This window comes from Leptodactylus fuscus, chromosome 5 (genome assembly GCF_031893055.1).
Source record: "Leptodactylus fuscus isolate aLepFus1 chromosome 5, aLepFus1.hap2, whole genome shotgun sequence".
In the NCBI taxonomy this organism is placed as follows: domain Eukaryota; kingdom Metazoa; phylum Chordata; class Amphibia; order Anura; family Leptodactylidae; genus Leptodactylus; species Leptodactylus fuscus.
In genome coordinates, this window is record NC_134269.1 from 25,800,086 (window position 1) to 25,814,461 (window position 14,376).

The 14,376-nt window shown below is 45.8% G+C and overlaps 1 protein-coding gene across 1 annotated transcript in view; it reads right to left on the minus strand.

Moving 5' to 3' along the window:
• Nucleotides 1–3,778, minus strand: part of LOC142202516 (zinc metalloproteinase-disintegrin-like VLAIP-B) — a 35,653-nt gene extending 31,875 nt beyond the window's left edge. Inside the window, exon 1 of the mRNA XM_075272665.1 lies at nt 3,693–3,778. Within this exon, the coding sequence (XP_075128766.1) occupies nt 3,693–3,744 (52 nt within the window). The 5' untranslated portion in view covers nt 3,745–3,778. The remainder of the gene's footprint in view (nt 1–3,692) is intronic.
• Nucleotides 3,779–14,376: the final 10,598 nt, after the last annotated feature.

A 14,376-nucleotide genomic window follows, 5' to 3' on the forward strand; every position in this document is an offset into this window, starting at 1 on the left:
ACACTGATCCCTTTCACTATAGATATGACTATATGACAGTACACTGATCCCTCTCACTATAGGTATGACTACATGACAGTACACTGATCCCTCTCACTATAGATATGACTATATGACAGTACACTGATCCCTCTCACTATGGGTATGACTATAAGACAGTACACTGATCCCTCTCACTATAGGTATGACTACATGACAGTACACTGATCCCTCTCACTATAGGTATGACTACATGACAGTACACCGATCCCTCTCACTATAGGTATGACTACATGACAGTACACTGATCCCTCTCACTATAGGTATGACTATATGACAGTACACTGATCCCTCTCACTATAGGTATGTCTATATGACAGTACACTGATCCCTCTCACTATAGGTATGACTATATGACAGTACACTGATCCCTCTCACTATAGGTATGACTATATGACAGTACACTGATCCCTTTCACTATAGATAAGACTACATGACAGTACACTGATCCCTCTCACTATAGATATGACTATATGACAGTACACTGATCCCTCTCACTATGGGTATGACTATAAGACAGTACACTGATCCCTCTCACTATAGGTATGACTACATGACAGTACACTGATCCCTCTCACTATAGGTATGACTACATGACAGTACACCGATCCCTCTCACTATAGGTATGACTACATGACAGTACACCGATCCCTCTCACTATAGGTATGACTATATGACAGTACACCGATCCCTCTCACTATAGGTATGACTATATGACAGTACACCGATCCCTCTCACTATAGGTATGACTATATGACAGTACACCGATCCCTCTCATTATAGGTATGACTACATGGCCATACATTGACCATGATATATCTTGGATCTCTTTCATCACCAATTTGACAGGATATGACCACAGCCTAGATCATAGACTTATCAGGACACAAATCTCATGATTCACTGATTGTCAATATATATGAGTACATACAGACCCCCCCTTAAATATGCAGAATATGCCGAATATATTGAGGAACCCCCTCAATAGTTACCCCTCGGCACAGAGCTTATGGTCTAGCAATAGAGCTGGGTGTAAAGAAGAAATACTGCTAAAGTATCTAAAGGAGTCATGTTTTGCCAATGGCCTGCCCCCGAATATATCATCTGGTGCCAGTCTGGAGATGGCCTCGCATTTTACTCTAGAATATTTCTGTATTCAGAGAAGTTCATGTTTCATCACAATGACTGCAAAATACCCAGGACCTCTGACTGAAGAACAAGCTCAAATCATCCCTCCTCCACCAACATTTTTGATGGTTAGTTTGAGGTGTTTGTGCCGATATGTTGTGTTTTCACCATACAAGGCACTGTGTGGATATTATGGCCAAACACCTCCATTTTGGTTTCATCAACATAGGACATTGCTCCAGAAGTCTTGAGGTTTTTTCACATGCAATTTGTATACTTGTTCAGTCTTTATCAGTCTTTATCTTGCTTGTTTGCCACTTGTGAATAATGTTTCTCACTGTACATGTTTGGACAATGCCTTATTACCTTTACCAGAGTGATTGGCACCAGCAATTATTTCTCTAAAATCGTTGCTGCTGTCTTTCCTCCTCGACACAAGCCTGAATGCTCCAGACCAGCAAACTGCCAAAATTTGGCCTAGGTTTTGTTAAATACCTAATGAACCGGTGGAATCTGTTGATCATCTGGGGTTGTATTTACCTAGTTACCATCTAAAGGCTAAGTTCATGTCTTCACCAAAAAGTCCTGCAAGCGGAGGGACAGGGAGATGACAACTGATCCTTGACGGACTCCATTATAGTCAATGGGGCCCCTCGGGAGCTGTTTTGATCTGTCAGTAGACGGACCACCTTTACTGTTTAATCAGTTTTAGTCCTATGATGGACCAAAATGTGAATGCACACTTAGTTAAAAAAATTTCTAAGAGTCAGATTTTTTATAAAAAAAATTTTAAGGCCTGGATCGTGAAACCATAGTATTCAATGGGGATGTACTCTGTTTTTCTCAGGACTCTCATATGTTTCTATGCCATGTCAGAAGCTTAGACAATGTAATCCTTTAAGAATGTAGTTAAAGGGTTAAACACGGCTTTGCTATTTTTGCAGCCATTCTGCCCTACCATTGGCGCCGGTGTTAATATTAAATATAGATGTAGGATCTGTGGGCAGAAGCATTGCCGTACCCGATTTTTACATATGGGGTTTTCTCAATTATAATGTAACCTCTAGCTGCTGCAGTAAATTATTAGACTGCGACATGTGAATTTAGCCCTAGAGAGGATCTGGCAGGAGCAGTTCTATTGTCGATGGGGTGCCAAAAATATTGCAACATGTTCCTAAGAAAGTACGAAACAGTGTGCAGAAATTCCTACAGACTTATCAGGTGACCCCCTCCCCCCCTCTTCCCACTGGGTGCAGCATTCCGGGATGTCTTCAGCCCGCATCTTCCAGGTGCCCGAGGGGATGTTTTCCCTGCGTTCAGCCTTATGGCTCCCAGCACTTGCAGATTCCTGTCATTCTGCAGGAATTCTGAGAAAAATCCAGGGCGACCCAATTTATTGTTTGCCATGATTGTGCCCACGCTACCCTCGCTGCCCAATGCCGCCTATGAATCATACTCCATAATTGGTACAGTCATCCCGGTGGAAGGTACAGACTGACACATCCGCTTAGATTCAGTTTTAGTCGGTATTATATTTCATTCACCTAATATATCCGAATGGCGGACAGACTGTCCTGGAAGGACGGACCTCGCCTCTATAGTACAGGCATTATGTCTCCGCAATGACCAGCACAGCTCAGCCCTGGACACAATGACCCAAGATGACCCCTCAGATCTTCTGAAAGAGCCACCACAGTCACTTCCCTGTAGCCTGGGAGGTTTATGGGAAACATTTACATATGAGCGCATGGAAGTCACCCAACCCTGCAGGCTTCAGTCTGTGCACAGTATGACACAGCCCTTTTACCTGGCTCAGGTAACCTGATCCATAAGAGGACGGAGGAATACCTGAGCGCATAAACTTTGACCAAACTGTGCAAAACAAATCTTACAATATCGACAGGCAGTGTATGCCCTTAAAGGAGAAGTGTAAGGAATCAACAGTCCGCCTATACTCTATACTTATAGATCAGGCCACTTATTGATCAGCCTATAGCTTTAATCACGTTGGATATAGGTGAGTCCGCACCTATAGATCAGTCCAGTTAGAGATCAACTTATATCATAGGTCACCCCTAGATATAGAACAGTCTACAGCTATGGATCAGTTCAGAAAGAGATCAGTCTATGTTTATAGATCAGTCCAGAAAGCGATCAGTCTGCACTTATAGATCAATCTGCACCTATAGTTCAGTCTCTCCTATAGATCAGTCCACACCTGCACAACAATATCAGATCACCCTACACCTATGCATCAGCCTTCACCTACAGATCAGATACACTTACTGTATAGATCACTCCACATATAGATCAGACTACATCTTTGCATCAGTTTACACCTACCTATAGATCAGTCCACACCTATAGATAAATCTGCACCTATAGATCATATGTAGAACAATATACAGCTATAAATCATTCTACACCAGAGATCACACCGCCTATAGATTAGCGTACACCTATATAGATCAGCCTACAGCATACAGACCGATGACCTATGGTCTGCCTATGGGCAGTGGACTCACCTAGCAGCTGTGTGTCCAGCACTGCCAGCAGGAGGAGGGCAGCCCTCAGCATGGTCCTGTCCTGGAGCTCACACCTTCTAGTAGAGAGTCTGGAGAAGTGCTGAGCATTGTGAGCACACATCAGGAATTTATAGACTCACATGAGCAAACAGGTTACTCAACTCTGCCCAGACGGAAGTGACTTCTGCATGTTGTGACTGTCCCCGTCTATTGTGTTTCGTAGTCTGCCCCTGCCCAGTTTACCTTGGCATCTTGTGGTTCTGTCCTGTGTGGCAGGTGAGCTGACCATCATCATCATGTCGGCCTGATGGGTTACTGCTCCTGTATGATAGGTAATGGTCTATATACATCAACCTGTGCGGTAGATATTGGGGTAGTGACACTCCAAGAGTAAACACAGCACCCCAAAAACAATACTGTAGAGGTATCAGGTGCTACCCAGCTTTCCTAGGGTTCTTACTGACAACGAGGTCAAATTTTAAAACATCGTATTCAACTATTTTCTTAAAGGGAGTCTACCACCCAAAGTCTATCGAGCTGCATTTTTGTGGCATAGAGGGATGATATTATGGTGATACAAACTCCGTTATGTGACTTGCTTACCACACTGTGCAAATGTAGGCAGAGCGGGCAGGGGCACCTTGGCCTGACATCTACGCCAATTCCTTACTGACATAGATCTCCATTCTGGCTGGAGCCTCTTGCACGGGAGTTAGTCCAATTCTTGGACAATCCCTTTAAGGACACAGCACCTTTGCCCTACACTGGCAGTCTTCACCAGCTACCCAATGACACTCTATATGAGGCATCTGGTGACCCGGGGACGTATTTCCCCTAATTTCGCTCTTCATATTCTATCAATTAAACCCACAAATACAGAATTTCCTGACATTGCAGAAATAACTATCCATATTTCCCAATGTACAAATTTTTTAATGTCTTGACATACAATTACAGGCAGTAGTTTTGCAATATCTGTCCTTAGGCTGAACTAAGTGACATAATACGGCGATAACACTTATTATACGTCACTTGACAGTATTGAAAAGGTTATAAGATATGTCACGTGTATATGTTTTGGACTTACCATTCCTCCTGGCTGGACGTTTTCAGATATGAGCCATGAGATGAGCAGATTTTCAAGACATTATTGTTTCGCAATATTTTGTCACAAAGTGATATGCTATACGTATCTATGTGAGGCCACCCAGTGGTTGTGTTGGGAGTTGCAACTTGTCAAGGCTTTTGTTATCAAGTTGTGATATTGGATTGAATTGGTTTCATCACCAAATGTGAGCAAAGTTATAGGTGGACATGCACTATATGGAGAAAAGTATTGCGCTACCTCCACATAACAACTACAAGAGCTTCTATTCCAAAACCATTGGCATTAATATAGAGTTGGTCTCCACCATTGAGGCGTCCACTGTTCTGGGTAGACTTTCTACAAGATTTTGAGGTCTATTCTTTGGGGATTTTTGGCCATTGACCCAGAAGAGCATTTATGATGATGTTGGATGTGAGGGGCATTCTGGTTCACAGTCTCTGTTCTCCATCTTCCCAAAGGTGTTGAATGGGGCTGAGGTCAGTCAAGTTGTTGCACACCAAACTTCTCCAACCATGCCTTTATAGACCATGTTTTGTGCACTGGAGCAGAAAAGGACGTTTACTAAAGAGCTGGTTCCCATGCAATTGTCCAAAATGTCTTGGAATGCTGATGCATTAAGATTATCCTAAAAACAATCCCATAGCATTACCCCTCTTCCACCAAACTTTCCTGTTGGCACAATGCAGTCAGGAAGGTAACATTCTCCTGGCGTTCACCAAACCTGACCCATCTATCAAAGTTAATGGAACCACAATTACCCCTGTCCCACAGGCCCGATGCCTTGGGGTAACCCTGGACCCTGACCTATCCTTCAAGCCACATATTCAAGCCCTCAACACCTCCTGCCGCCTCTAGCCCAAGAACATCCACCGAATCCGCTCCTTCCCCACCCAGGAAACTACCAAGATGCTCGTCCAGGCCCTCATAATTTCCCGCCTAGACTACTGCAACACCCTTCTCCATGGACTCCCAGCGAACACCCTCGCCCCCCTCCAGTCCACCTTAAACTGCGCTGCTCGCTTAATCCACCTCACCCCCCGATCTTCATCGGCTGCTCCCCTCTGCCAGTCCCTCCACTGGCTACCTACAGCCCAGCGAAATGAGTTCAAGCTACTAACGCTAACATACAAAGCCATCCACAACCTGTCCCCTCCATATATCTCTGACCTCATCTCCCACTACCTGCCCACACGTAACCTCAGATCCTCCAATGACCTCCTCCGCTCTGCTCTCATCCGCTCCTCACACAACCTTCTCCAAGATTTCTCCCGTGCATCCCCCATACTCTGGAACTCCTTACCACGACACATAAGACTGACCCCCATAATCACAGGCTTCAAGAAGGCCCTGAAGACTCATCTATTCAGGAAGGCCTACAACCTCCAATAACACTATCACTGCACCGCCATCTGTACAGACTCCCCCTCTCCTTCTGTCTCTACCCCCTTCTCTCATAGATTGTAAGCCCTCGCGGGCAGGGCCCTCTACCCCACTGTGCCAGCCGGTCACTGTTAGTATTATATCTACCTGTATATTCTGTGTATTGTATGTAAACCCCCAAATGTAAAGCACCATGGAATTAATGGTGCTATATAAATAAATAAATAATAATAATAATAATAACCTCGTCCATCAGACGACCAGATAGAGAAGTGTGATAGGTCACTCCACAGAACATTTCTACTGCTCCAATGTGCGTTGTGCTTTACACCACTCCATCCAACGCTCTGTACTTGGTGATGTAGGTCTTGCATATAGTTGCTTGACCACCCATGCCACGAAAATCTTGGCCGGGCACAGTTTTTGGTTAATTGAATCAGTAGAGTGTTGGCATCTGTTATGCACTACGTTCCTCGGCACCTGGCGCCCCCCATCTGTAACTTTACATGGTATGTCTGCACTTTGTGGCTGAGTTTCTGCGGTTTCTTCCACTTTTCAGTAAATCCGGTCACAGCTGATGGTGAAATATCTGGGAGGAAAGACATGTTAGGAAGTGACTTGTTGCAGCAGTGACTCCTATTACAGGACCACACTGGAATTCAGAGACCTCCAGACACCCGGCCATACTGTCACTAATGTTATTAAGAGGGCGAGGGGCTGGATTTTATACACAAGGGGTAATTTGGTTATAAAATGTACACACCCTTAGGAATAATTGATCCCTATGTGATCCATATATTCGACTTGGGGCTGTCAACAAATGCTGCATTCTCGGTTGCGGCAGGGTCATGTCCATGGTCAATGCCAAAAGAATAAACTTTGCTAAAAGTTAATGACAAAACCTCTTAGTAAGAAGATCAGATGATTTGGAAGTTCTTGTGCAAGAGAGGAAAAGCGTTATGTCAATAATACGATAGTGTTTCACATCCACGCCGAGAATACACTGCGTGGGTGTGGGAGACTCTTCCTCATAGACGTGGGATGATGGCCGGTGCACATGACAAGAGTATATTTAGCACAAGAAACCAAAACTGCAAAGATAATTCAAGGTCACTGATGGTCAACTTCCGTCACAAGGATGGGTGGCAGTAAAATGGTGGCAGATACGATACAATAATACTGCAATATAATAATACGTCGCAATAGCTCAAACTCATCACATAGGCAAAAAAAATATTGTTCTACAATATTCCTTGTTGGACAGATCAAGCAGGTTGTTAGGCCAGAGCCTAGCTTCTCCGCTTGTAGTACTTGTGCCTTAGGGGGTAACGTCCTCTTATTCTGTTCTTGTTGTTAGCACATGATCGTAGCTTTTTGCTACCGTAGGAGGTAGGTTAACTAGGAATGTTGAAAACCTCTCATCTAGATCTTTGCATCATACGACATGGTTACTGATCTCAGTACACAAAAGATACTTACAAATTATTTTTTAGTTCCTCATAGATTGGCAAGTGACCAACTAGCAATAACATATCAATGGTGGCTTTATAGATGTTTTATTTATAGTGCTTATTGAAGTCAACATGTCAGGTGATTTCTGCTGCCCTGTCTGTCGGGCAATGGACGGCAGGGGCATGCCCTTAGACTGGGGTCTGTAGAGTTAGGGTCTCATAGGGGGTTTTGGTGTTCTTCCCTTCCCCCCTGATGTTTCAAATTACAGCGCTCCTGTTTGGCCGCGTAGTGGTGTGGGCTGGATTTCCCCCTGCATTGAGCAGCTTTGATGGTAGGGGCCGCCTCCTTTTAACAGCGGTGGCTCCGCCTCCTGGCCTCTTTCAGTGGCAACTGCTCAATGCAGTACTTATGGTACTTCTGCTAGCAGGCCTGGAATACAGACCTCGCCCCCCTCCATCACACGCTGGGTGACGTGGCCACATAAGCTCAGGCCAGCACCCGGCGTGTATTTGCGTTCCGGGCCTGCTAGCAAAAGTACCGGCAGTACTTTTGCAGTTTGAAATGAGCAGCATCGCTAAGCTCTTGCTATGAGCGTGGCGATGCTGCGGCCCGGCACCCGCCCCTGTGTCTGTATGCCGGGTCCGGATGCCGGGTCTGTAACTACAATGGCGCTGCTTCAGAGCAGTCACCATACCAACCGACACCACATTGTAACTTTTACAGCGGTAATGTCGGAGCTCCCTTCAATCATACCTGCAATCAGAGATTGCAGGGATGAGCTAGGACATCTCCGCTGTAAGTGTTACAGCGGAGATACTCTACGATGTCCCGGTACAAGGGGTCCGGGCAGGTGCTGCCATGCTGCAGGAGGGAGGAGGGAGGGTGCGACTGCTCTCTCAAGGGCGATCCTTTAGATAGGAACTGTGGCCGGCCGTCGGCAGAAGTGCTTCTGCCAGGGATTCCCCTCAGCGCTCCTGCTGGTGGCCGGCTGCAGTTCTCCTTCAGGTCCTTCGGCAGTGCTTCTCTTTTGCAGGCTGCTCTATGCAGCCTTCAAAAGAAATGACAATTTTTGCAATGCATTAGCATTCCAATGCATTGCATTAGTGATCAGACCCCCTGTTGTTCAAGACCCCCTAGGGGTTTTAATAAATGCAAAAAAAAATAAAATTTAAAAAGTAAAAAAAATAAATAAAAATAAAGTATTAGTAAATAAAAAGTATTAAAAATTCGAATCCTCCCCCTTTCCCTAGAACACATATAAAACTAATACTGTTAATACTGTGAAACACATACACGTTAGTTATCCCTGTGTCCAAAAACCCCCGCTCTACATACCTATGAATATATTTTTCCTGTACGGTAAATGCCGTAGCGGGAAAAAAAAGTTGTCTAACTGCCCCTTCCCCGAGACTGAGTTCCCCCCCCCCCCCCCGCCCCCTTGGAATTCAGCCTGACTACATCCAGGCTAAGTATAGGGTATCTGCACTGCTCATATACTGTCGGGAAGGGGTTAATAGGAGCACTGCAGATACCCTATATACAGAAAGGCCGAATTTCAATTGGGGGGAAGAAAAATGCAGTCCTCAAGCTCAGGGAAGGGACAGACAGACAACCAAAACACCCCCTCCCCTTCCCTTCCCTCAGCACCTGCTGCACCCAAAAACTCCTGCCATTTTAATTTTTGAAATTTTCCAGTAGCTGCTGCATTTCCCGCCCTCGGCTTATACTCGAGTCAATAAGTTTTCCCAGTTTTTTGTGGTAAAATTAGGGGGGTCAGCTTATATTCGGGTCGGCTTATACTCGAGTATACAGGGCCAGCTCCAGATTTTTATGTGCCCTTGGGCGACAGAGCCTCAGTGGGCCCCCTTGTAAAGGAGGCGGGGGAGTCGAGACACTGTGCGTCGCAGATGAAGCGAGTGACGTCATGCAGGAGTGTGGCGTCACCAACGCCATACCTCCCAACTTTTGAAGAGTAGAAATAGGGGCCACTTTTATGTTGACTCCGCTCATTCTCATTCATTTTTCATGTGCTCCCACACAGTATAATCCTCCTACAGTCACCTGTAAATTATATGTCCCCCTCCATCTCTCCCCCAGTTTCATATACACCCTTCCTCTGCCCCCAGTTTCATGTCCCCCCCTCCATCTCTGTCACCAGTTTCATGCCGTTCTCCCCCTTCATCTGCCCGCAGTTTCATGTCCCCCATCTCTGCCCCAGTGTCATGCTGTTCCCCCCTTCATCTTCCTCAGTGTCATGCCGTTCCCCCCCCTTCATCTTCCTCAGTGTCATACCGTTCTCCCCCACCTACATCTTCCCCAGTGTCATGCCGTTCCCCCCCTCCCCTTCATTTGCCCCCCAGTTTCATTGGGCCCCCTCCATCTCTGTCCCCAGTTTCATGCCTTTCTCCCCCCCTTTCATCTGCCCACAGTTTAATGTCCCCCGTCTCTGCCCCAGTGTCATGCCGTCTCCCCCCTGATCTTCTCCAGTGTCATGCTGTTCCCCCTCCCTCATCTGCCCCAGTGTCATGCCGTTCCCCCCCTCCCCTTCATTTGCCCCCCAGTTTCATGGGCCCCCTTCATTATGCTCCACCTTAATGTTTAATACAAAACACTCACCCTCCATCGCTCCCCCGCTGCTCCTCTCTCCGCTGTCTCAGTCCATTCACATAGTTGTAGGCGCGATGTGACATCATCACATCGCACATACACACGCCGAAGCCGGGCTGCAGCGTTGAAGCAGGAGCTGAGATCACAGCTCCTGCTTTAATCGCCTATGTATTCAGCTCATCGGTGTCCGTCGGATGCCTATGAGCTGAAATCGGGACAGGCAAGTGCTGGGGCGGGCAAGTGCCGGGGGGCCCCCAGAGGCTCTGTGGGCCCCAGCACTTGCCCGACTATGCCGTGCGCTGACGCCAGCCCTGCGAGTATATACAGTATATATATATATATATATATATATATATATATATATATATATATATAAAGAAGCTAAGCTCTGTGATATATAGGGTTACGATAGAGGAGAGAAGCTGAGCTCTGTGATATATAGGGTTATATGATAGAGGAGAGAAGCTGAGCTCTGTGATATATAGGGTTATATGATAGAGGAGAGAAGCTGAGCTCTGTGATATAAAGGTTATACGATAGAGGAGAGAAGCTGAGCTCTGTGATATATAGGGTTATATGATAGAGGAGAGAAGCTGAGCTCTGTGATATATAGGATTATATGATAGAGGGGAGAGAAGCTGAGCTCTGTGATATATAGGGTTATATGATAGAGGAGAGAAGCTGAGCTCTGTGATATACAGGTATGTAAGATAGAAGGAGAGAAGCTGAGCTCTGTGATATATAGGGTTATATGATAGAGGAGAGAAGCTGAGCTCTGTGATATAAAGGTTATACGATAGAGGAGAGAAGCTGAGCTCTGTGATATATAGGGTTATATGATAGAGGAGAGAAGCTGAGCTCTGTGATATATAGGGTTATATGATAGAGGAGAGAAGCTGAGCTCTGTGATATATAGGATTATATGATAGAGGAGAGAAGCTGAGCTCTGTGATATATAGGGTTATATGATAGAGGAGAGAAGCTGAGCTCTGTGATATACAGGTATGTAAGATAGAAGGAGAGAAGCTGAGCTCTGTGATATATAGGGTTATATGATAGAGGAGAGAAGCTGAGCTCTGTGATATATAGGGTTATATGATAGAGGAGAGAAGCTGATCTCTGTGATATATAGGGTTATATGATAGAGGAGAGAAGCTGAGCTCTGTGATATATAGGGTTATATGATAGAGGAGAGAAGCTGAGCTGTGTGATTTATAGGGTTATATGATAGAGGAGAGAAGCTGAGCTCTGTGATATATAGGGTTATATGATAGAGGAGAGGAGCTGAGCTCTGTGATATATAGGGTTATATGACAGAGGAGAGAAGCTGCAATATATAGGCTTTGGAGCAGGATGGATTCCCGATACAACTCTTAGGAGACAATGAGAGTCCTAATTACCCTGCACACATTGCACTGGACTAGAGTGTCAATCCCTATGTATGGGCAGGGTCAGCCGGACTCTTACTATCTCTGCTAGGAGTCCTGTCTCCATCTATCACATCCTGCTCTCAGATAAAGCAGCAGAAACCATTTGAACGCTTTGTTTTCAGTGATACACCGTTTGGCTGCGCGTTATATAAATACACTAATAGACAGTATTAAAAGGTGAGATTAAAAAGTCTCCTATAACAATAACAATTTCTTTAGGGTCACCAGGCGATCTAGATCAGTCAGGAGTCCAAATTGCAACTCAAACACCCATAAAGTCATCTCCACACCTTGAAATTTGAGCCCTGGCAGAAGTCCCATAAATAAATCCTCCAGATCTTCTAACACAATAAGAAAATGTCACCACGCCAATAGAGACACAAGATGATAGTTAGCGCCCTGCTGGCATGACATGAGAAATGGGATTAAATACATTGTCACAGTCTGTGGCGACATCTCTGAAGCAATCTGGAACGTCCTCCAGACATGTCGTCAGAGTCAGCAATGGGGGCGCGAAAACTAGGACCTGAAATGTGGATGAAAGGAGAGAGATGATGGATTACCGATACGCATTGACCTCTTCATTGTAGTCAATGGGAATGGCTGAAAATAAGTTTTTGAAAGGAAGGAGAAGAAGTCAATGGAGGATATGGAACCATGAAGACAAGAACATTTCTCATTTGCATGTTGACATGTATGGAGTGGTGGTCATGATATCCAGTAAGGGGGCCAGTTTTATCTGAAGTCACTTCATTTCACTGCTCACTAAGTCCATCAGATGTTAAAGGAGAGGTCCAATTTTTAGACATTGATGACTTTTTGTCGCGATAAGTTATCAATATCAGATTGGTGGGATCCAACACCCTGTGCATGGAAGTCTATGGATCATAAATCTAAGTGCAGGGGAGAAGTTTTTAGGATACATAGGTTGCCAGATCTTAAAGAGGACCTTTCACCATATCTGGGCACAGGCAGTGTTATATACTGCCAGAAAGCTGACAGTGCGCTGAATTCAGCGCACTGTCGGCTTTCCCGATCCGTGCCCGGTGTAAAGCGCTATCGGTCCCGGTACCGTAGCGCTTTACAGTCAGAAGGGCGTTTCTGACCATTAGCCAGGAACGTCCTTCTGCCTCGCGGCGCCAATCGCGCTGTGCTGTGGAGCGGGGAGGAACGCCCCCTCCCTCTCCTGATAATGCTAGTCTACGGACAAGCTGTGTGAGCAGAGGGAGGGGGCGTTCCTCCCCGCTCCACAGCACAGCGTGATTGGCGCCGCGAGGCAGAAGGACGTTCCTGGCTAATGGTCAGAAACGCCCTTCTGACCATAGAGCACTACGGTACCGGGCCGTAAGCTCTTCACACCGGGCACAGATCGGGAAAGCCGACAGTGCGCTGAATTCAGCGCACTGTCAGCTTTCTGGCAGTATATAACACTGCCTGTGCCCAAAAGTGGTGAAAGGTCCTCTTTAAAGGAGATCGAAGAAGTACAACTGGTGTGATGAGGAGGACCTGACCACGATCCAGTAGAGTGCATTACGTGTCCACACACATAAGAGCAAAGTTGTTGCATGGGTTTGTGCCAATGCTATTGGGAAGACGATGCAGAAATGATGGACCAGACATGTTGAATTTCAACATGCCCAAACACTTTCCTAATTATAGAGGATAATACACCAATGAAGTGTCTGCCATGCCTGCTGGCAGCAGAGACGGAAGACAACAGGAAAAGGTGAGTATTACGTGTTTTTTTTTTCTTTATTTGATTGATACTGGGGAGGGGGAAGGGAATGGGACAATATACTGTGGGGGCACCCTGGAAAGGATGCATTATACTGGGGGGGGGGGGGGGAGAACGTAGAATAGTGGATATTATACTGGGTGGTGCAACCTGGAAAGGGTACATTATACTGCGGAGGAAGGGGGGGAACGTAGAATAGTGGATATTATACTGTGGGGGTAACCTGGAAATGGGACATTATATTGTGAGGGCAAAGTGGAGGGGGACAATATAATATATTGTCTGAAGGCCCTCCATGGTGTGACAGGTTAATGTATACAGGTCCACTGGGGGTGACCTGTTAATATCTGATGCCTCTGTAGGGGCATTTGATAATGTGATGGGCCACTATATTGAATGGGTAAACTAAGATAAGATAATCCTTTAATAGTCCCACAGTGGGGAAATTTCAGTATATTACAGCAGCATAGTAATACAGATACAGGATAATACACAGTAATATATTACAGACGTAGACACACATATGGTGGGAAGAGAAGATATACTAGGAGTCCATAGCAGCTAAGGAACAGAAGAAGAAAGAAGGAAGACGTCATAGTCATAATCATTAGTTCTCTGCGGAGTGATCTTCGCTTGGTTTGATGTAGATTATACAGCCTGGTCGTGCTTGGAAGGAAGGACTTGCGATAGCTCCTTCTCACACTTAGGGTGAAGCAGACGGTCACTTACAGTGCTGCCAAGTCCCATCAAGGTCTCATACATGGGGTGGGATTTGTTCTCCCGCATGGAGGTCACCACGGACAGTATCCTTCTGTCACCCACCACCTGTACTGGGTCCAAGGGGCTCCCCAGGACAGAGCTGGCCCTCCTGATCAGCCTATCAAGTCTATTTCTGTCCCTGGTTGATATACTGCTCCCCCAGCAGGCCACACCGAAAAAGATGGATGAAGCAACCACAGAGTTGAAGAAGGA